This window comes from Rhinichthys klamathensis, unplaced genomic scaffold (genome assembly GCF_029890125.1).
Source record: "Rhinichthys klamathensis goyatoka isolate OS25496 unplaced genomic scaffold, OSU_Roscu_1.1 h1tg000005l_1, whole genome shotgun sequence".
In the NCBI taxonomy this organism is placed as follows: Eukaryota; Metazoa; Chordata; class Actinopteri; order Cypriniformes; family Leuciscidae; genus Rhinichthys; species Rhinichthys klamathensis.
The window spans coordinates 884,688-906,260 of record NW_026606558.1 but is presented as its reverse complement, the minus strand read 5'-3'; the positions used below and the strand labels follow the sequence as shown (position 1 = coordinate 906,260).

The following is a 21,573-nucleotide window of genomic DNA, read 5'->3' as shown; positions in this document are numbered from 1 at the left end:
GGTTCGGTTGAGCTTCTGTTCATGTTCAGTGATCAATGTTTATATGTGAATAAAAGCCAAAATTCAATCTGTTCATCGTATAAAGTGGTCAAGTCTCTTCAGAAAATTTGGCCTAAACAGCTCAATTCATATGGATTAGTTTTACGATCTCTTTATGCACTTTTTGAAGTGTCAAATTCTCAGTTGTGTAGCTGCCAATGGAGGGACAGAAAGCTCTCAGATTTCATCAAAAAGATCTTCACTTGTGTTCAGAAGATGAACGAAAGTCTTACGGGTTTGGAACGGCATGAGGTTGAGTAAATGATGTGACAGTTTTCACTTTCGGGTTATAGAATAATAATAATAATATTGGAGTAAGAATAAGATCCTAGATACCTGCTGTGTAATATTTTGGGTCAATTTATCCCACCATATGCTGTCATTGTTATAGTAAACACAAGAGTGTCAGCCTCTCCAACATTAACTTTGCTTACAGAGTGAAACCCTCGTTTATAAGAGATCTGTCCACCGTTGCAAAATGTGATCACAGTCCATTGACCCTCAATAGGAAGGCTTATGGGTCTACATTGAGGTCATGGGACCACCTTTAGTCCAGCACAGTGCTTTGCCACCCAGGCTGAACAGTAACAGATTTTGTACGTCAACTTTCAAACCCCAGGATAGTTCTCATCGATTTTAAAGGCATTTCCATCAGGGATCAATGCAGATTCTGTGAGAGGTATGTTTAAATCAACAGTATGAGGTTTGACAATTGATTACTAGGCAAAAGACGTTGTTTCCAGTCATAGTGATTCATTGAATCATGTCTTGTGAAAGGGTAACTACCTCTCAGATCAGGAGAGTGTGGTGCTGAAGAGAGTCGCTGAGCGCTGGAATATGATGCTGTCACACCGTGTTGGACGAGTGTGTCATGTGCTTGTGCTGGTGTTGTGTCTGTCTGCGGCTGAGGACTTCGACTGGTCAGCGAACAACCACGACTCCTTCTATTATGGCACTTTTCCAAATGGTATGATCCTACCAATACCGTACGGATCCCTTTTCCTCAGCCACAAAGGCTCTTGGGAAATCAACAGATTTGCGTGGATGTCAATAATAAAAGTTAAAGAAGTAAAATGACTAATAAGACTCCATGTGAAAGAATGTTTAAGACGTGTTCCTCACTGTTTTGCTTCATTTGTCAGGATTTTCGTGGGGAGCCGGCGGTTCAGCCTATCAGACAGAAGGAGCCTGGGACAAAGATGGGAAAGGACTGAGCATCTGGGATGTGTTCACTCATAAGAAGGGAAAGACGTTCTTGAATGATACTGGAGACTCTTCGTGTGATGGATACTACAAAATCAAGGTGCCCATGTTGCTTCTTGTCATGCTGATTCACTACGAAATGTCCCAGCTGTGAAATGCAACAACTTTTTGCTTCATTTTCTTGTATAGGATGACATTTTGTTGATGAAAGAGCTGAATCTGAATCATTATCGGTTCTCCATCTCCTGGCCCAGGATCATGCCAACTGGTATCAAGTGTAAGTATCTGTACTGCTGCCTCCAGGTAGGACATTTGATGTGAATAAATTCCCATTAAATTTGACTTCCACTTTTGTGTGTTTACAGCTGACCATGTGAATGAGAAAGGCCTGAAGTATTATGATGTTCTTATTAATGAGCTGCTTGAAAATAGTATCACTCCCATTGTGACCCTGTATCATTGGGACCTGCCACAGGTGTGTACTCCTGCATATATCCATTATTAACATTGTGCTTAATATCATATGGTATGATTTCTTTAACCTCTCTTTTAATGAATAGATCTTAAACGGCATATTTAATTTTTTTGCAAATAAAAACGAGGCATGTACCTCCTGTTCAATGGGCTCTATAGTACTTTGACTTTATTAAATGTTCGGCTGACGGGCCATTGAATACTAATATTTCAATGCCTAATAATAATAATGCCTGGTTACAAAAACCCCAGAAAACATGTTGTAAAATTTGACGTGATGGCAAATTTCGTGGCCGAAATCAAGGAATCTGCGCGATTGGGAGTTTTACGTGAGGACAAAAAAAGTCTATTTCACTTGTGTTTAGAAACTTTGTTTGACATTGACTTCCTTCAATCCTCGCTACAAAATTGACCTTTTTTTGCCCGCAAAATCTTCTCAGAAATTGAGGTGTAAACCAACTAAAACCGGAAAACTTTTTATGCATTGTGGCCTTTCATTTACGCAACAACTGTTTTGGGGGCCTGAAAATTCAACTGGATTCAAAGTGCAAGTACTTACAAGTTATAGTCTCTGTGTAAACTATGAATTTGTGAAAACGGTGACGTCATGCTCATGTGTATTACATGTTCACTCTCTGTTCTTTACAGAGTGACATCGCCAACTACTGGCCTGGCAATATAATACAGCATTTTTAGTCGTTTTCGCGGATCCGTGTGAACAGGATCGTTTTGACAACGTTGTCGTCTGTAGGTGAAAAACTCAAAGGAAAAACTTTTCCTTTTTTAGTACATCATTGTTGTGTAAACATAAATTTACGTTTTAAGATATGCTCACATTTACCGTTTCTCAATTAAATTTCGTGGGCGAATCAGTGCGATCGGGAGTTCCACATGAGCGCGAATGCAAAGTTGGTCACGGATTCCCCACATTGACCAAAAAGCTGCTTGGTGTAAAAAGTGGCTTAGGGACCATTTTCACGGCATCATTTTCAACTAAAAACTGAAAACCTTTTATGCGTTTTGGCCATTCATTTATAGGACAAGGCAAACTTTTTAATATGTGATTCAAAGTGCAAGTTTTTGGAAAACTATACTGTTACAGTCTCTGTGAAAACTACAAAAACAAGAATTTAAGAAGAGGGTGACATCATTACATGCTCAGTCTAAAGGACCTTTTTTGCCCTTGAAAAGCACAGAAATTTCACTAATGTATGTGACCACACCTTACTGTTCTCGTCTGTCCTGACATCCATGTTTTCATTTGCGAAACGTCAATACAGCATTTAACCTACAGTCAGTTCATCAGGAGTCAATTTGATTAATTTTTGACAGATCTTTCAACGATATCTGTCAAGTTTTGGCAAGTAAAAATATACACATTTAATGAATTAAATGTAACCTATCCACTGCATTGCCCGATGTAATAGATTGCTCTGTAACCCTTTTGGAAAGTTTTATCATTTATCATCATGTCTGTACATTTGGACAGGTTTTGCAAGAGAAATATGGTGGATGGCAGAACATCAGCATGATTCATTATTTCAATGATTTTGCCAACCTTTGCTTTGAACGATATGGGGACCGTGTGAAATACTGGATAACTTTTAATAACCCATGGGTATGCTCACTCTACACATCTTTACTTAATGCCAGCAAATTAAATAAATGTGTAAAGGATATGCTTATTAATGTGCTCAATGTGTGTCAGTCAGTGGCGGTGGAAGGATATGAAACTGGAGAACATGCTCCAGGACTGAAGCTCGGGGGCATGGGGGCCTACAGAGCAGCTCACCACATCATTAAGGTAACATCATTCCCTTGGCAGAATATTGCACCATAGTATTTCAAAATGGAGACATATGCAATACTGTTTGTGTTGGTTTTATAACAGGCACATGCTAAGGTGTGGCACACTTACGATTCTCAGTGGCGAAGCAAACAAAGAGGTAAGAGCTTACAAATGTCTGCTAGTTTATCAAAAATGACACCCTCTGACCCCTGTGGCTGCTTTCTTCTCTAGGTATGGTGGGTATTTCACTGTATGGGGACTGGGGAGAGCCTGTGGACATCACTAACCAGAAGGACATTGAGGCTGCTGAGAGATATGTGCAGTTTTACATAGGCTGGTTTGCTACACCCATCTTCCATGGAGATTATCCTCAAGTGATGAAGGATTTCATAGGTACTGTTGCAAAGTAGATGTTGGTTGAATATGTGAGGTCAAGAATGGCAAAATTCAGCATATTAATGCCAGTTTTGTATCCAAGGGAGGAAAAGCACACAGCAGGGCTTGAGAACGTCTCGCCTTCCCTCCTTTTCCTCTCAGGAGAAGAGTTACATCAAAGGCACCTGTGACTTCCTAGGCGTGGGACACTTCACGACACGCTACGTCACCCAAAAGAGCTTCCCTTTCAAACATGGCACCTACTTCTCAGATCGGGATATAGCGGAGCTGGTCGACCCACGTTGGCCTGATCCTGGTTCAGAGTGGCTTTACTCGGTTCCTTGGGGCTTTCGCCGTCTGCTCAACTTTATAAAGGTGCACAAAGGCAGTCTTTAAAAGCCATGATGAATCTTGATCTTGTTTCAATCATAAATATTTCTTTATTACTAATGTCTTTGTGACAGTATCATGTCAAGAATACTACAAGGAAATTTGTATATGTATGATAAGATCAAATATAATCAGGTCTTTAAACTCTTGACTTATGCTCTTTGACTTAAGACTCAATATGGGAACCCCATGATCTTCATCACTGAGAACGGGGTCTCAGAAAAGATGATGTGCACAGAACTGTGTGATGACTGGAGGATTCAGTATTACAAGGATTACATCAATGAGATGCTCAAAGGTAACTAATCAATGAATGGATGAACTTCCTCATCAGTTACTTGCCTTCATGTTGTTCCAAACCAGTATGGCTTTCTTTCTGAACACAAAAGTATATACTCATATATACTGTTTTTCTCCATATAATGAACGTCAATGGGGTTCAAAACAATATTGGACCCCACTGACTTACATTGTATGAACAAAACAAAATTTTTTTCAAACATTTGACATTTTTCAAAATTTATTTTTTTGTGTTGCAACAACATGATGGTGAGTAAATGTGAACAGAATTATCATTATATCTTATTTATTGTTATCCTGCAGCTATCAGGGATGGAGTAAATGTGAAGGGCTACACCGCCTGGTCCCTGCTAGACAAGTTTGAGTGGGATGAGGGCTACTCAGAGAGGTTCGGCCTGTACTACGTAGACTTCAAGAACAAAAATAAACCTCGCTACCCCAAAGCCTCTGTTCAGTTCTACAAACGCGTCATTAATTCTAATGGATTTCCCAATCAAAGAGAGGTAACATCTAATATTTCATCTGTTCATTATGTGTTAAATAGAAAAGAATGGAGGTTATAATTACCTAGTTATGAAGGCATATAAAAGTTGCAATTTCTTCTTTTTATGTTTTGGCTTTTAACATTAAATATCAGTTTTATACATTACAAGAACACTCGTTAAATCATAAACACACGAAAAATTGTTATACCACACACTCACATTTGAATAATAAAAGTTATTTTTAAGGAAAGTGCTAATTAACATTTTAAATGAACTGATTCTGCTCCAGATTGTTTGACTGCCATCTTGTACTAACATTTTGGATTAGAGCATCTGTTTTGGTACTGAAACATGCTATTTAGAGTCGATGAAATGTTTGCAGAGAACGTTTTCCAATTAAATAGCTGTTTAGGAGGAATAAGGCAACAACCTCATTGTTGGAGAACTCCCAAGATTAGAATGTAATTACCATATAAATGTTTTTTTCTAATTATTTTCCTGTTTATTGAACAAACTCCAACTCATTGCCTTGGACATGTTCCAAATGTTTATTTTCAGATGATACAAAACAACAGATTATATAAACAATTTTATATAAAATTATGTATTAAAGGTGGTGTAATTAACCAAATTAAACAGCCACGTTAAATACCACATTAAAGGACAGATTAGAGTAGAAGAATCAGAATAGAATCTTGAAAGGAGTGTCCATCTGTGCAAACCTCCATCTGTAAGAAAACAGTATGACTAAATGAGACAATGACCATATGCTCTGAATCATCATCATCATCATCATCATCGGCAGGTTGAGAACTGGAAGAGGAAAGCTACCGAGACTTGCTCCACCAGCAATCAGCTCCTGGCTGCAGGTCAGTGGATCATTGATTCTAACTTAGTTGAACCAGGGCAAACAAGGAAAAATTCCATTTGTTGACCACAGGCTAAAAGGAATAATCGTGTAGCCTTTAATCAAGAACAAATTCAATGGGTACAAATTCCCCTTGAACAGTGCATGAGAACATTCCTTGTCTTCATCTGGATCTCCACTGTTTTATTATGCTAACCTCATTTGTGGTTTGACAAGGTTTCTACTTAGCCGCTAGTGTCCATAGGGACCCGGTATGCTTACCATGAGAATGGATCGACAAAGGCTTTTGGGGAGGTCTGAAACAGAGACTGAGCTGAAACCTCTAACAGGATTTTTCTTTGTTTGCCCCTCCAGCTAGATGAAAAATCCAAGGAAAATAAAGATCATGCAGAGATGCCAAAGGTTTGGCCAGTGCATGATGAAGTTTAGACACTAGGGTAAAGAAAAAACTTCTTTCTTTGCTTTTTGGCTTGGCAAACTTCCGACAATGTCGTTAAAAAAAACTCAAAATGATTTTGTGGTGTAGTTGGATAAAAAGAACATTAAGCAACTCCAGTTCTGGCCTGCTCTAATCTTAAGAAGCTGAAATATCTTAAATCTTCAGAGGCTATATCTTAATTAAATGCCAACATATAGAAAAAGCCAGATCAGCTATTGAAGTACATGAACATTAAAGGAGTAGTGCACTGAGAAACCTTTTTTCATTATTATAAGTCATCGACCAAACCAACCAGCAATGAGGTAAATCACAAATTTGATTTGAAACAAAAAAAGTATTTGAAAGAGAAGACCAAAAGACAAAAGGCACAAGTCTTAACGGCTTTTAACAACAAAGAAATGTTGATTATGTATGTAGAAACCATATTTTACGTTTTTTGCAAAATATGCAGTAGTTAATACACTTTATTAGGTACACCTGTTCAACTGCTTGTTGACGCAAATATCTATTCAGCCAATCACATGGCAGCAAGAGTTCAAACTAAGCATCAGAATGGGGAAGAAAAGTGATTTAAGTGACTTTGAATGTGGCATGGTTGTTAGTGCCAGACGGGCTGGTCTGAGTATTTTAGAAACTGCTGATCTACTGGGATTTTCACACACAACCATCTCTAGGATTTACAGAGAATGGGCCGAAAAAGAGAAAATATTCAGTGAGCGGCAGTTCTGTGGGCGAAAATGCCATGTTGATACCAGAGGTCAGAGGAGAATGACCAGACTGGTTCGAGCTGATAGAGAAGCAACACTAAGGCCGTGTGTCCACCAAAGCGTTTTTCTCTGCTGAAAACGCCTAGCTGTGGGCACTTGAGAGCGTTTTGGCAGCACAGCGTTTTTTCCGTTGAGACGTTTCGTTGCTATGATACAGAATATCCGCAGCACAGTTTACTTGTAACTGATTTCGCAGATAATTAGTTTCATACTGAAAATTTATTTTTCATCCATTTTGTTCGTTTAGCTCTGCTGGTTGATGTCGTTGTACAGAAAGAATGTTGTGACAGTTGGTCGGTGTGGTATTAGTCCCGCCCCTCCTCCACTGTGATTGGACGGCTGGGTAAAAGTGACAGTGATGAGCGCTGCGTTTTATCCAAAGTTGAACATTTTTCAACTCTCGGCGACCAGTAAAAACGCCGAGCTCTCAGCGCTTCAGCATGAAAAAAACCTCCAGCGCCTCGTTACGCTCATGGCGTTCTAAAAATGCGGCGCTCCCATTGAAAACAATTGAAAACATACGCCAGGCCTGTGGAAAAACGCTATGGTGGACACACGGCCTAACTCAAATAATCACTCGTAACAACCGAGGTCTGCAGAAGAGCATCTCTGAACCCGCAACACACCAAACCTTGAAGCAAATGGGCTACAGCAGCAGAACAACACACTGGATGCCAATCCTGTCAAATAAGAACAGGAAACTGAGGCTCACCCAATGCACAGCCTCACCAAAATTGGTAAATGGTAAATGGACTGCATTTATATAGCGCTTTCACAGACCCAATGGCCAACAAAGCGCTTTACATATTGCCTTACATTCACCCATTCACTCACTCATTCATACACTCATTCATACACCGACGGCGGTGTCTGCCATGCAAGGCCATCCAGCTCGTCGGGAGCAGGTGGGGTTAGGTGTCTTGCTCATGGACACCTCAACACTTGGTCAGGTGGAACCGGGGATTGAACCACCAACCTTCCGGTTTGTAGACAACCTACATGAACCACTGAGCCACTGCAGCCCCGTAAATTGGATAATAGAAGATTGGAAAAACATTGCGGGGTCTGATGAGTATTGACTTCTGCTCTGACATTCAGATGAGAGAATCAGAATCTGGCGACAACATGAAAGCATGGATCCATCCTGCCTTGTATCAATGGTTCAGGCTGCTGGTGGTGTAATGGTGAGAAGGATCATTTCTTGGCTCACTTTGGGTCCCTTAGTACCAACTGAACATCATTTAAACGCCACAGTCTACTTGATTATTGTTGCTGTCCATGTCCATCCCTTTATGACCACGGTGTCTCCATCTTCTGATGGCTACTTCCAGCTGGATAATGTGACATGTCACAAAGCTCAGATCATCTTAAACTGGTTTCTTGAACTTTGAAATGAGTTCACTGTACTCAAATGGCTTCCACAGTCACTAGATCTCAATCCAATAGAGCAGCTTTGGGATGTGGTGGAACGAGAAATTCACATCATGGATGTGGAGCCGACAAATCTGCAGCAACTGTGTGATGCTCATGTCAATATGGACCAAAATCTCTGAGGAATGTTTCTAGAACCTTGTTGAATCTGTGCCATGAAGAATTAAGGCAGTTCTAAAGGCAAAGGGGGTCCAACCCGATACTAGCAAGGTGTACCTAATAAAGCATTGGGAGACTGACGCTATTATTTTGTTTCAATTCTATGATTGGTGAAGTTTTTTTTCCACAGAATCCAGAGTAATATATTTTTTCACCATGAATTACGCTGTTAAAAGTGATTTGTTAAAGAAATAAGTTGAAATAATGTGGGCTGATGACTCAGACAAAAACATATAACATTATACACCATCAATTAATAATCTCGTAGCTCACAATAGGTCTGTCTTTAAAGGTTATCGGAAAAATCAGTTACTATATGGAGAAAATTAATAGGATTTTTACGTGCGGAACCTGACTGTTGCACAAGTTTTCATCAGGAGCCAATTGTGGACTATATGGAACATAAATGTTGATGAACTCACTGCTGCTTTAGCTTGTTTTGCTGAGGTTTTTATATATTATCAGCAAAAAAAAAATCATCTGATTATTGAGATTTCAAAATCTTTTTAATCTGAACTTTGCTCATTCATATTTCAAACTGAAATGCTTCATACTGTATGTGATGTATAATCTTAAAAAAAAAAACAGCCGGTTTATAAACGAATAAATGTCAAGGATGCTTGATGTGGATGACGTCTTTTCTTATAACCCAGTTGACTGAATTGTGCTGCTTTAATGTGAGCTTACACAGCGGCCCTCAAAGGGTTAATGTGCCCTGATGACATCCTAAGATTATTTCTCTCTCTTCATTAGAGGAACAGCGGAATACAGCTGCCAATATTCTAAGACTTATTCATGGTAAGCCATCACACACTAACAGCACAGCTAGAAGAGAACTATATTAACCCTTTGAGTGCTCTGTTATGCAAAAGCAATGTGAAGACTGGGCTGTGCTAACATGTTTGGGCTGATAAACATGTTTGTGTGTATATGTTTCAGATCCTTTAACCAGCCACATGGAGATGGTGACTGAGGTTGTGGTTCCCACGGTGTGCACCCTCTGCATTTTGATCAGCGCTGTGTTTCTCATGTTCCTGCTGCGCAAACGCAATTAGCTCACTTTTTTTATAAGAATTCAGCCCCTGTTTCTCATTTAATACTCTTTGCAGGCAGGTACGCTGAGGTTAAGGATACTATGCTGAATTTAAAGGTACACTATAACTTTTGGCCCTCAAGCAGTTCAAAAACAAAACTGCATGCATTTTGCAGAAAAACATTGTTTTGGTTGTGCTTCGACTCTGCGGGACTGTGCGGATGAATATGGTTATCCTACTGCTCATAAAAGGTTAATTGTTATGGACTAATTGTAAACTGTTTGTTCTTTGATTCCAGTTTGTTCTGTTCCGTTTGTTCCACACCACACACGCATCAAAGTAGCTGGAGCGACTTTTCTGTATTTATGGATATGACAAGACATTTTACCACAAAAATCATCCCAACAGGTTTAAAATATAAACATTTATAATAGGCTTACTTTAGTGAATCAGGGTAAGACAAAAACATGTTTTGGAGGAAGGATTGATTTTGAATCATTATTTAAATGTAGTTAATTTTGAACAACAACAACAAAAAGTTACATAGTGTACCTCTAAATGATATAGGCAAATAGTCTTTCAGTTTTGGATATTATTTCTATGTGGACTAAACCAGTTGCCTTCAACCCTACCGTTCGTTCAACCCTCCTACAGTTTGGGGTCAGATTTTAAAAAAAAAATTGTTTTGAAAGAAATTGATCATTTTTATTCAGCAAGGATGCATGATTAATCAAAAGTGTCAGTAAATACATGTATAATAATGTTACAAAATATATCTATTTCAAATCAATGCTGTTCTTTTTTAACTTTCTATTCATCGGAGAATCCAAAAAAAATTGTATCACGTTTCCGCAAAAATATTAACCAGCACGTCTGTTTTCAACTGTGATGATAAAAAGAAATGTTTCTTGAGCACCAAATGATCATATTAGAAGACAGAAGGCTGGAGTAATGGCTTCTGAAAATTCAGCTTTTCCATGACGTTTTAAAATATATTAAATAAAAAGTTATTTTAAATTGTAACAATATTTCACATTATCACTGTATTGTCAAATAAATGCAGCCTTGCTGATCATTTGACTCTTCTTTCAAAAACATTTAAAAAAAACACTTTTGAACAGTATTGTACACAATAAGTGCGACAAATTAAAACTACTGCAATAAAAAATAAATAAATGAATACAAACTTTATTTCTTTTCTACTTCATTTTCTGTGAGTACATTTCCATTAAATGGAGTCTTACCGGTGTTAAGTGAAGCTGATGAGGCTACAGCTCACCACGGCCCTGTAGTAAGACATCTTCTCACACTCTCCATTGACAGACTCATCCAGGGGCACATCTGTATGTATGTGTGACAAGATTAGTTTAAATGTCATATTTCTTTTCGTTTTCAACAAACTCAAAAACAAAAGATATGAAACTGGCAAAAAAAATTAATAAAAAATAATAATAAAAACCCTGCCGGTGACTTCACCTAAGTCAAAACAGATGTGGTCTACTAGGGGCTTGTCACTGAGGTACAATGCTGTCTTGACTTCCTTAGACCCCTGTCCACTGGACACCTCCATGCCCCAAGAGAATGGCTGCTCCCTGAGAGAATAACATAAACCAACATGAATTCACACTTCTAAATGTCATTACAGTGTTCAGTACATCCTACATCAAATGGCAAAGTAATCAATGCTGGGCAGATTACTTACAAATTGTAGTCTATTACCAAATATAAATTAGATGATTCATTACACATTTTATGTAATATAATCTGACTACTTTTAGATTACTTTTGACCTCACTTATTCATATAACATTATATATTTAATCAATATGATACAATATTATACTTTTCAAATCAAAGAAAAAGAAAATGATTACATTTTTTGTTATCAACAACATGAAGTGCAATAAACAATACATTACTTCAGGGTTTCTCTAACTAGGGTTTGGGAAGGAACTCGAGGTTCAGAAATGTATTAAAAGTTAATAATTAAATCATAATTAATAAATAATTTGAACATAAAAACAATTCAAATAAAACACTAAATATTTTATTTGTTTATGCTGTTTCCATGTAATTAGTCGCCTGACTTGTGGCCAGTCTGTGTGTGCAATTGGTGCAATTCCATAAAACTTTTGAGAAAGTAAATTTAAAAGATTAAAAAGATTCAATGAACTCTGAATAATTCACTGCCATTTTGTGAATATTAAGTAATCATATAATCAATGAAAATGGAACTGTATTCTGAATGATTTTTCATTTTTGGAATCTGATTACATAATCTGTATTACATATAATCAATTACACCCCAGCACTGAAAGTAATGCAGAGACAATATGACAGCTCATAAGAAATGCAGCATCAACTCACTTTTCATAAAAGTAGCTAATGAGGGCAGGCTTAATTTGCAACTGGAAGACGTGGTCCTCGTCATAGTTGGATGTTTTATAGTACTGCAAACAGGACCTGACATCAAATATCATGGTTAGAACACGTTTACCAAGACCCAGCAACTGAAATGAGATTTTTCTCTCTATTTAAATATCTTGCAATGCACTGCAGTGTTCTCTGATGCATCCTAAATCATAAACCACAATTTCCTGTGAAAAATGGAATGATATATTACTTATGTACATTTTGAATCACCATTTGATTAATATATAATTCAGGGAAAGGGCAGGAAGCTCACTGAGTGAAAAGGAAAAGGCGGTCATGAGGAAGACTGAGAAAAGTACTGCAGGTGCCCAGGATCTCCAGCAGGTGGTGCAGTTTCCTCACTCGTATCACCTGCTCCTGCAGGTCAACATCAGTGTCCAGGTAGTAACTCTGAAAATATGAGATAAAATACATCAACCACTCCAGCACCATAATATTAATATCGACCAAAATCTTTTTTTTTAAATTAATAAAAAAAAAGAAAACGTGTTTCCTACCAAATAGTTCAGAGTTGTAAGTTCCTTTCCTAAACAAAGAATAAAGTCAGAATCAAGTCTTTTAGTCTGCTTCTCAAAGTATTTTTGAGCATCTAAAAATTAACAACTTTCTTATGTAGCTAATTAGCATATGAAGTGAACTATAAACCAAAGAGCTACATTTAAAATTTGAAAGTTAGTGTACCAACAAGGTAGTTGATGAAGTCTTTCCTGATCTTGTCCAGGCCCAACTCCAGCAGCATATTAGCAGGTGTGAGGCCAGTGAGAGGCATGGTGTCTATCTGCTGCTGGTACGACTGCAGGATCAACTTACTGAGAGTGCTATTGCTGTCTTTGTGGATCTAAGGGGGAAAATACACTCATTACATACCATTTTTAAAAAATTCACAATGTTTAACCAAAAAATATCTTTAATGCATTTATGCATAATGCAGTTGCACACACCCATGGTTTGATTTTACCAAGTTTCACTGCTTTGACAACAATTTTCAGGCATTCTGTTATGTCTTGATATGAAGTTACACCTATGAGAGAAAAAAAAATTGTAATTCATTTAGTTACAGTGAAATTGTTTTGCTGTGTTTGTGAAATGTTGCAATGCTAATATTTACTCCTCCTCATCTTCTCCCACAGTTGTTCAGTAAAATCCAGGTCTCCTCTCTCAATTACCATCGAGCTGAAAACTGCAGCAGCATCCGTCTTAGCTTTCTGTTTCTGTTACAAAAGATTAAAGGGATAGTTCATCCATTAATAAAAATTCTGTCATTATTTTCTCACTGATGTCGTTAAGATACATATGACTTTCCTTCTTCAGTGGAACACAAAAGGAGAATTTTTGAACAATAATCGGGTAGAAACTGTCGGGTAGAAACCTTGAATCTCCATATTTTGGGTTTTTTTTTTCATAAATCATTACAATTGGTCACCCATTTGATCCTTAAAGGTACAATATGTAAGATTTTTGTAATAAAATATCCAAAAATCACAGTGTGATATATTTCCTGCAGTTGTGTACTTACAATATCCCAAAAGTTCCCAAATATTTTTAATTTCAGAGAAACTCCAATTTTAAATAATGGCTCGTCCCTGCCTGTCAATGACGTAAATATCCGCGTTATCCCTGGTTTCCGCTTGTACTGCCATAGTAACCATGGCAACAGATGTGGACAACTGCGTTACGTCTAGCAGCACGCTCACGCTGTTGTTGTTTCGTTCAAACATTATAGACCATGGCAAGCAGACGGGATCAATATCGGCATGGCGTTTTCGCGATGCCGAGAGCTCCACATCCGCGGCTATCTTCGACTTGACAGAGACACCGCTCTTGCATGTACTTTATTAGACAGGTGAGCAAATGTACATAAAACAAAACAATGTTATATAGCTCAACATGATGAAATGTTAGAATATGATCAGTATGTTATTCTAATGTTGATCTAGATTACTGCTAGTCACATACAGCCAACAAACTAACACATAGAATAAGATTAAAACTTTCAACACACTCAAATGCAGCTTAATATGATAGTGTAGACCAAGTGAAACAGCGCTGCGTTACCTCACAATTTCAATTCGTCAAATAAACTGACCTGTGTGAGTAATTCAGCACTTGTGGGTTAGTTCGGTAGAATTAAATGTCCTTATTCCTTTATATCCGCGGGACTAGCGTGTGGCGCTGATATCTGTCTCTCATTAGCAATCATGACCTGCTTCATACCACAGTCAAGTTAAAAACATCAATGTATTCACTCAGCCATAAACATTATTAGATCCATAAGCTTGACGACAAGTTCCATAATTACGCTTATGCGTCATCAACCTACGCCTTTGTTATTGTAGGAGTTTAGCGACCCCTAACGGCGAAAAGAATTACATATTGTAGCTTTAAATTGTCAGTAAACACTCATAACTCCACCCCACCTCAATTTTGAATGAAGTGCTACACACATTTTTGGACCGTCTCTGCTTATTTGCAATGCAAAGGTAAATAAAGTATATATATACACACATACATACATATAAAGGCTAATGTTTTATGTATTTGAGGAGCGGAGAAGAGTGTCTTGGTCTAGCATTTGATGTCGAGTCACAGCCAATACTCTTAAAAAGCCTGTGCGAAGCACTTCATCTTTTATGACATGAGATTTTGGCCAAATGACAGAAAAACAGCAACAGCTACAATTAACTTCATAACCTGTAAGTTGATGATGCACTTACTGCCTCTCAGATGTGGCCTTTCTAATGAAAATGCGACATTCACTGCTCAAAAACTTCAGAACTTAATTTGAGCTTGATTTTGGTCAAATGTTAATAATATAATGACACATGCAATATATGATCATATATAACGCCATAACTTTGACAACACTGTTTTTAATTATTTAAAAAAATGCAGGGGGGGCCTGAAAATTAATTTAGCCTATCTCACAATATGAGGTAAATCCGCCCCTGATTATTATATTATCAATTTACCTCAGAAAGTTTGGCAGTGTGTCCTGGTACTCCATGAGCAAGGTTCTCAAGTTCTAAAATAAAAAAAACATAATAAACATAATAATCCATCTCCCTCAAACGTCACACACTATAAAAAAAATAAAAAATAAAAAAAAGCCAAAACTGACAGAGAAAATCAGCAGCATTCATATCTATTTGCTGCTTCTTACTGCAGCTGGGTATTCATATCACACAGATCAATCTCACTGCATTTACCCTCTATAAGTGCTCTGGTCCTGTCCACTGCAGACTGAGTCTCCATTGGTTCCAACCATTCAGTTTCTCCTGTTCTCAAACCCTCTGCCAGAGCCTATTCAAAATAAAATAAAAATAATGACATTAAATTGCTTAATGATATCATTATTACATTGTAAGTACTTATATATTAGAGTAATAATTTTTTCCATCTATAACAAACCTACTGCAACTCGGCTATGTAAATAAACCCTATAATAGTATATAAATAATATTAAAATAATTCCTTACCAGAAGGAACTCCATCTCTCTGTGGGTCTGATACAATGGACTTCTTATGTCTCCAACTGAGACTTTGATATTCTGTAATATCAAACCAAACAAAAAACTAAGAACCCCAATATACAGTATAAACAAAACTAAATGACTAAAGTGTCACAGGGAAATGAATGCGGCATAGGTGCTGACCAGAGTTGCTTTAGAAGACAAGGGAGGACATTCCAAGACTTTGTCCACATTATTCCATGTCAGACTCGCTATTACACTGCTTTGAGATTCAAACATCATGCTTTCTTCTTTCAAGGAGCAAAACATGTTGAACTGTGCATAGCCTTTGGTCGCCACCTGGAAAAAAAAATCTGATAATTAGGTTTAATAGATATCTAATACCTATAGGAGTTATACAGAAAATATATTTTATTTTACTGTAGAAGGATGGTGTCTATTCTGATGCTCTTGTTTAAGCTCATCCAATGTGGTGAAAGAGGTTTCATCTCCTGCGGGACCTGCAGGAAATTGGGAAATAAGAGAAGGTTTTTTCTCTTTACAAAGAATAATCTTATAGGTAAAATTACTGGATTGGATCCATAACGTAATACACGAGTAATGAGTGCTATTACCTTTGCAGCAGACTGTATACAGTTTGACACCACTGGTTTTGTTCCCACTGTAGACAGTTTCTACTCCAAGCCAGGCACTGGCACATGGGTCAGACTTGTCACAACGGACCCAGAGAGGGTGCAAAGTGCCTGGGACTTCCACTTGGGGCATGTTGGGGTTATGAGCCATGGTGTACCACGAAAGCAGCTGCCTGGTTGAAGAAAGTGAGTTATGATTATTCATAATCACAATGCTAGTTTAAATTATACTATATTGCAACAAGCCGCTTCTTTTACCTTGCTTTCATGACAGAGAGAGGCTGAGGCCCCAGATCTTGTTCCACTTTATAAAGTATCTCTTCAACAACACTGGTGTCAGCTGAAGTTTCTGTAGATGCTGCTTCACACTTTGGTTGCTTTTGATAAAATAAGTTTACAAATTATGTAATGTTTACTTTAAATAGGAATGGCACATAATGTGTGTATATAGGGGGCAATCACAAACTGACTTACTGCTTTCTCACAGACAAAGACAGGCTGATTTCCACTGATTATGCTGTGTAAAAGCTCTTCCTTCTCCACCAGCAGTACTGAAATATCATCCTGAAACAAACAAACAACTTATTTTCAACACAAGTGACTGAGCATCTTCTCTATACATATGCATCCAAATTAATTTTACCATATACGTGCAGTTGTCTTTACTTTCATCTTGACATAACCTAAAACAGGCAAGGAAAGAAATATGAGTTAAACATGTGAATTACATAAATAACATATACTGTACGTAGTAAAACATGACAGACCTGACAGTTAAGTTAACTGTTATTCAAGTTTAATCACAGTAGAAAATATAACGACAATTACTCACTTGAGAAATTTAACAAAAGCGTTTGCGTCGGAAACTAGTTTGGATCCCATTCCCTTCGTTTGAAAACAAATGTAAAATAAAAGATGTGATAAAAAAAATGCTCCCCGTTTGAATGAAAAACTTTTGATGAAAAACGATTTGATTACAGCGCGCCAAATGTACGTCACCAGGGGTTAAGACGCAGTCACGCAGACGTCTTTTTGCCACGCCTATTGTTGTTAAAAATGAATCTTCAACAACAAAACGATTTTTAAAAAATAAAATTCAATACTATTTTTCATCTTAAATGCAATATATTAAATACTAAAAAAAATCCAAACGTTTATAAATATTTTACACAATTATTGAAAGTAGTTCCATATGACCCATCCGCCAGCTTCCACTACTTAAAAATAGTGCCGAAATATATACTGCCACGTTTATTATTTTATCGCAGTTATCTTATTGCAATTCATTGTCAATAAATAATAAATTATTCAAAATGATTTTATAAAAAATATATATTTTTATATTAAATCTAGGTAATATTAATAAAATAAGATATTGGCTAAAATGAAACCACTGACTTGGGCGGAAGTGACGTGAGTCGGATGGATATGCAAGTGCCTGTGTAGTGCTTCATTCTTCCTTTTCTTCCGTGGCCGCCATCGAGTTAGGAGCGTGGTTCCTGGCGTGCCGTGAAAACTTACTATAATGGTGAGCACAATGAATGCCTTTTTTCAATAAAGATTCTTAATTTCATTGTTTTGCGTGCATGTAGGTCATGATGAGTTGTTTTTTGGGTGAAATGTTAGGCGTTAGCTATTATGCTCGCATTACAGCGAATCTCGGCAGCCATTTTGATCCAGTGCGGCATGTATACACGTGTAGTAGTCATGATTTGGCAGCTGACTCCAATATTCAGACGTGCTTATAAAGAACACATATTTATTCTCTTATAGAACTCCAGTTTGTGATCCAAGTAGAATTTAACAGCCAAGTTGACAACGTAAGAACATTGTTGGAAACGTCAATTTGCGTGTTGTGGCCTAGTTTTATTTGAGCGCAGACGCTTTAATTTTGGGTAGCATGGACAAGTATTAAAGGGATCGTTCACTTTAAAACGACAATTTGTCTGAAAGACTGAACTATTACTTAAAACACATCATTTATCACTGTATTTATTGGTTTATTTTATTTTTCCTAACAAATGGTACTCTTGCTATGATGGTGTAATTTGCGTCCTACTCTGTGATCAGTGACAGTAGCCTGCTGTCTCATGCTGGCACAGGAGGTTGATGAAAACTAAGACTGAGCAAGATTAAAAGCTCAAACTAATGAATAAACCTGGAAATATATGGAAGTTATTCATACGTCTTTTTTGTTTTAGGCTTGCGCCCGACCGTTAGTATCGGTCTACTCCGAGAAAGGGGAGACAACCGGCAAAAATGTGGTTATGCCTGCAGTGTTCAGGGCTCCCATCCGCCCTGATGTTGTGAACTTTGTGCACACCAACATGCGCAAGAACAAGCGCCAGCCCTATGCTGTAAGCGAACAGGCCGGTGAGTGTTGTGTAAATCCACAGAGTTAAAAAAACGTTTCTTCAATGATGATATTCCACTTCGGTCCGTGTTTCTGACAACTGATTATGATGGAAGTTCTGATGAGACTTGGTCTATTTTTGACATATTTCACTGTGTTATGATGTGATCAAATATAACTCCAAAAGATGTGTCATTTCAGGTCACCAGACCAGCGCCGAATCCTGGGGCACAGGAAGAGCCGTGGCCCGTATCCCCCGTGTGCGCGGTGGTGGTACCCACCGCTCCGGACAGGGTGCTTTCGGAAATGTATCCTGAACTAACTCGCTATTTACTTGGAAGAACTTGTCGAATCTTTGATTGTAAGCAACCCTTGCTGTGATGGTGTAATTTGCGTCCGACTCTACGCACAGCGACAGTTGCCTGCTGTCTCATGCTGGTGTGGAAGGTTGACGAATATTCTGAGTCTGAGCAAGTTTACATATATATTTAGTTATTAAGGTCTGTTCACACCAACAAAAAAGCGATAGATGGGCTGAATGAACATGTAAATAAGTGGCCTTATAGAAAAGCACATTCACCAAGTACTGTGACTTTCTGTAGGACTTTCATAGTATTGTTACAGCAGCTGGTCTGGGCATTTGACCAAAAGCGCAGATCGTACATTGCAGTTTTCTGCGTGTTGTTCTTTATTTTTTATTTTTTTTTGACAACATGCAAATGTTTGTGTTGGTCTGAAAGATGTTAACGATTTTGCTCTGGTGTGAACATGCGTTTGGTGTAAACAGTTGTTTAGTGTGAAATGTTGACCCTTGACTCCACTGTAGATGTGTCGTGGTGGCCGCATGTTTGCCCCCACAAAGACCTGGCGCCGTTGGCACCGCAGGATCAATGTTAACCAGAAGCGTTACGCCATCTGCTCTGCCCTGGCTGCTTCTGCTCTGCCTGCCCTGGTCTTGGCAAAAGGTGAGTGAACAAGTGCTTCATAATGCTTGAGCATTCTGCTCAATTCAGTGCAAAAGAATCCTCAGTTTGCAGAAGGGTCAAATCAAAACTATTTGGTTTTCCCCTTTCAAATGTTTCAGGTCACCGCATTGAGGAGATTCCTGAAGTCCCAGTTGTCGTTGATGATAAAGTTGAAGGATACAAGAAGACTAAGGAAGCTGTGCTTCTCTTGAAGAAACTTAAGGCATGGAATGACATCAAGAAGGTGAGCTACTCAAACTATTGATATTGACTGAAAATGTTGCAGTTTACCACAATTAAATATTTTTAATGCATATTTCTGGTCTCCAGGTTTATGCTTCTCAGCGTATGCGTGCCGGTAAGGGTAAGATGAGGAACCGAAGGCGTATCCAGCGTAAAGGACCATGCATCATCTACAATGAAGACAACGGTGTGACACGAGCTTTCAGAAACATCCCTGGTACGCAAAGTGATCTTGTATTTGACATTTGCTTCTCATTAACACACTTAATACATGATGAGGTCCACTTCTAGGTCCGTGTTTATGAATTATATGATCTTAGTGGAAGTTCTGACTAATTGAACACAATTTTGTTTGTGTCTAGATGGTTTTAAATCATTAACAACAAGGGTATCTTTTCTCAGGCGTCACACTGCAGTCCGTGAGCAGACTGGACCTGTTAAAGCTTGCTCCAGGTGGACACATCGGACGCTTTTGCATTTGGACCGAGGGTGCCTTCCGCAAGCTGGATAACCTGTATGGCACTTGGCGCAAAGCTTCCTCCCTTAAAGTTGACTACAAGTGAGTTCCCTTAACCTTTTGTCTTATCCTTTTCTGGTTGTGCTTTGTACAACAGTGATGAACATGTACTTAGTCCGTGTTTTTGAACACAATGATAACATTATAAGTTCTGAGTCAACATGTGGTGGTCTGAATCCCCACTTGTTCAAATGCGCAACATGTGTGTGTATATATATATATATATATATTTATTTGTAGATATTGAACACAAGCTTGTGGACTTACTGCCTTGTCATGTTCCAGCTTGCCCATGCACAAAATGAACACCACAGATCTGCACAGAATCATCAAGAGTGAGGAAGTCCAGAAGGCACTTCGTCCTGCTAAGTAAGTTTTGGTTACTTTGACTGTCATTTTACCAACATATTGCAATGATGAGATTCCTACTTCTGGTCCGTGTTTCTGACTACTGATTGTATTGGAAGTTCTGAGCCATCTTGCTTTCAATCACAAAGGCTTACTGTACAAGTGAAGTAACTTTTTTTTTTTTTTATTGCAGCCGCAAAATTAATCGCAGAGTGTTCAAGAAGAACCCTCTGAAGAACCTGAGAGTGATGTTGAAGCTCAACCCCTACGCCAAGACTGCACGTCGCCGTGCTATCCTGGAACACAACCCTGATGTAAGTTCCCTCATGACCAAGTCTCTTGTCTAATCACTAGCTGAGCAATTTCTAAACCTTTGAACTCTGTGCAGATCAAGGCCAAGATGCTGAAACCCAAGAAGAAGAGGGTTGTGAAGAAGACCAAGGCCCAGAAGCCTGCAGTTGCTCCGGCTCCGGCTCAAGCTTAGGGCTCATAAACAGACTGTGGAGTTCACAAATGCTTTTCAAATAAAACAACTGTTGAAAATTGATAAATCTGTCCTTTTTAATCCACTGCATACCACTTAAGCACTGCCACATTCAATCAGTTGTCATTTGTTAAATAAATCTCTTATTATAATATATAAGTTAAATGACTTTTTTTTCTCACACTTTGTGAGTTAAAGACTGCACATTCACCATATTGAAATAAAGCAGAACACAAAATATAACAATGAAATGATGTAACCACTTCAGGGATAGCTGAAAATGTAAAGTATATCATAAGTCCATGTTTAGAGGGGGATCCTTTGCAATTAAGTTCCTGCGCAGTGTATCAGCCTTTTGATAGCTTTTGCAATCAA

At 38.1% G+C, this 21,573-nt stretch overlaps 3 protein-coding genes and 6 non-coding genes across 11 annotated transcripts; 8 read left to right on the top strand and 1 right to left on the bottom strand.

Moving 5' to 3' along the window:
* Positions 1 to 572: 572 nt before the first annotated feature.
* On the top strand, positions 573 to 9,785 carry lctlb (lactase-like b). Of its 3 annotated transcripts, XR_008807379.1 has the most exons (16): positions 573 to 718; positions 817 to 1,006; positions 1,182 to 1,342; positions 1,432 to 1,519; positions 1,608 to 1,717; positions 3,206 to 3,334; positions 3,425 to 3,520; positions 3,608 to 3,662; positions 3,737 to 3,898; positions 3,984 to 4,255; positions 4,442 to 4,568; positions 4,874 to 5,073; positions 5,861 to 5,924; positions 6,278 to 6,360; positions 9,473 to 9,517; positions 9,659 to 9,674. XR_008807379.1 is itself a non-coding variant. In XM_056254176.1 (15 exons), exons 2-15 carry the CDS (start codon positions 877 to 879, stop codon positions 9,772 to 9,774), a joined length of 1,755 nt encoding a protein of 584 aa, XP_056110151.1. In that variant the 5' UTR covers positions 573 to 718; positions 817 to 876; the 3' UTR covers positions 9,775 to 9,785. The 3 variants fall into 3 exon arrangements, 2 of the variants coding, with proteins under 2 accessions (XP_056110151.1, XP_056110160.1); XM_056254176.1 differs by lacking the exon at positions 6,278 to 6,360 and having other exon boundaries at positions 9,659 to 9,785; XM_056254185.1 differs by lacking the exons at positions 6,278 to 6,360; positions 9,473 to 9,517 and having other exon boundaries at positions 9,659 to 9,785.
* Positions 5,590 to 17,224, bottom strand: zwilch (zwilch kinetochore protein). Its single transcript, XM_056254162.1, has 19 exons — positions 17,121 to 17,224; positions 16,932 to 16,971; positions 16,763 to 16,852; positions 16,547 to 16,665; positions 16,271 to 16,461; positions 16,077 to 16,156; positions 15,840 to 15,995; positions 15,663 to 15,734; positions 15,393 to 15,486; positions 15,156 to 15,208; positions 13,295 to 13,397; positions 13,128 to 13,207; positions 12,868 to 13,024; positions 12,684 to 12,712; positions 12,440 to 12,576; positions 12,121 to 12,216; positions 11,230 to 11,345; positions 10,998 to 11,094; positions 5,590 to 5,783 (listed from the first exon to the last, which is right to left on the bottom strand). Exons 1-18 carry the CDS (start codon positions 17,168 to 17,170, stop codon positions 11,003 to 11,005), a joined length of 1,755 nt encoding a protein of 584 aa, XP_056110137.1. The 5' UTR covers positions 17,171 to 17,224; the 3' UTR covers positions 5,590 to 5,783; positions 10,998 to 11,002.
* A 472-nt stretch (positions 17,225 to 17,696) lies between these two features.
* Positions 17,697 to 21,265, top strand: rpl4 (ribosomal protein L4). Its single transcript, XM_056254244.1, has 10 exons — positions 17,697 to 17,816; positions 18,490 to 18,661; positions 18,843 to 18,949; positions 19,468 to 19,606; positions 19,726 to 19,850; positions 19,937 to 20,066; positions 20,252 to 20,408; positions 20,652 to 20,735; positions 20,908 to 21,028; positions 21,103 to 21,265. The coding sequence occupies exons 1-10, from the start codon at positions 17,814 to 17,816 to the stop codon at positions 21,196 to 21,198; spliced, it is 1,134 nt and encodes a 377-aa protein (XP_056110219.1). The 5' UTR covers positions 17,697 to 17,813; the 3' UTR covers positions 21,199 to 21,265.
* LOC130089426 (small nucleolar RNA SNORD16) lies at positions 18,320 to 18,417 on the top strand. The gene has a single exon (XR_008807570.1). It is a non-coding gene; the product is annotated as a small nucleolar RNA SNORD16 (small nucleolar RNA).
* LOC130089406 (small nucleolar RNA SNORD18) lies at positions 18,701 to 18,767 on the top strand. Its single transcript, XR_008807566.1, has one exon. It is a non-coding gene; the product is annotated as a small nucleolar RNA SNORD18 (small nucleolar RNA).
* LOC130089420 (small nucleolar RNA SNORD16) lies at positions 19,015 to 19,114 on the top strand. Its single transcript, XR_008807569.1, has one exon. It is a non-coding gene; the product is annotated as a small nucleolar RNA SNORD16 (small nucleolar RNA).
* Positions 20,116 to 20,185, top strand: LOC130089394 (small nucleolar RNA SNORD18). The gene has a single exon (XR_008807564.1). It is a non-coding gene; the product is annotated as a small nucleolar RNA SNORD18 (small nucleolar RNA).
* Positions 20,458 to 20,525, top strand: LOC130089414 (small nucleolar RNA SNORD18). The gene has a single exon (XR_008807568.1). It is a non-coding gene; the product is annotated as a small nucleolar RNA SNORD18 (small nucleolar RNA).
* Positions 20,775 to 20,843, top strand: LOC130089402 (small nucleolar RNA SNORD18). The gene has a single exon (XR_008807565.1). It is a non-coding gene; the product is annotated as a small nucleolar RNA SNORD18 (small nucleolar RNA).
* Positions 21,266 to 21,573: the final 308 nt, after the last annotated feature.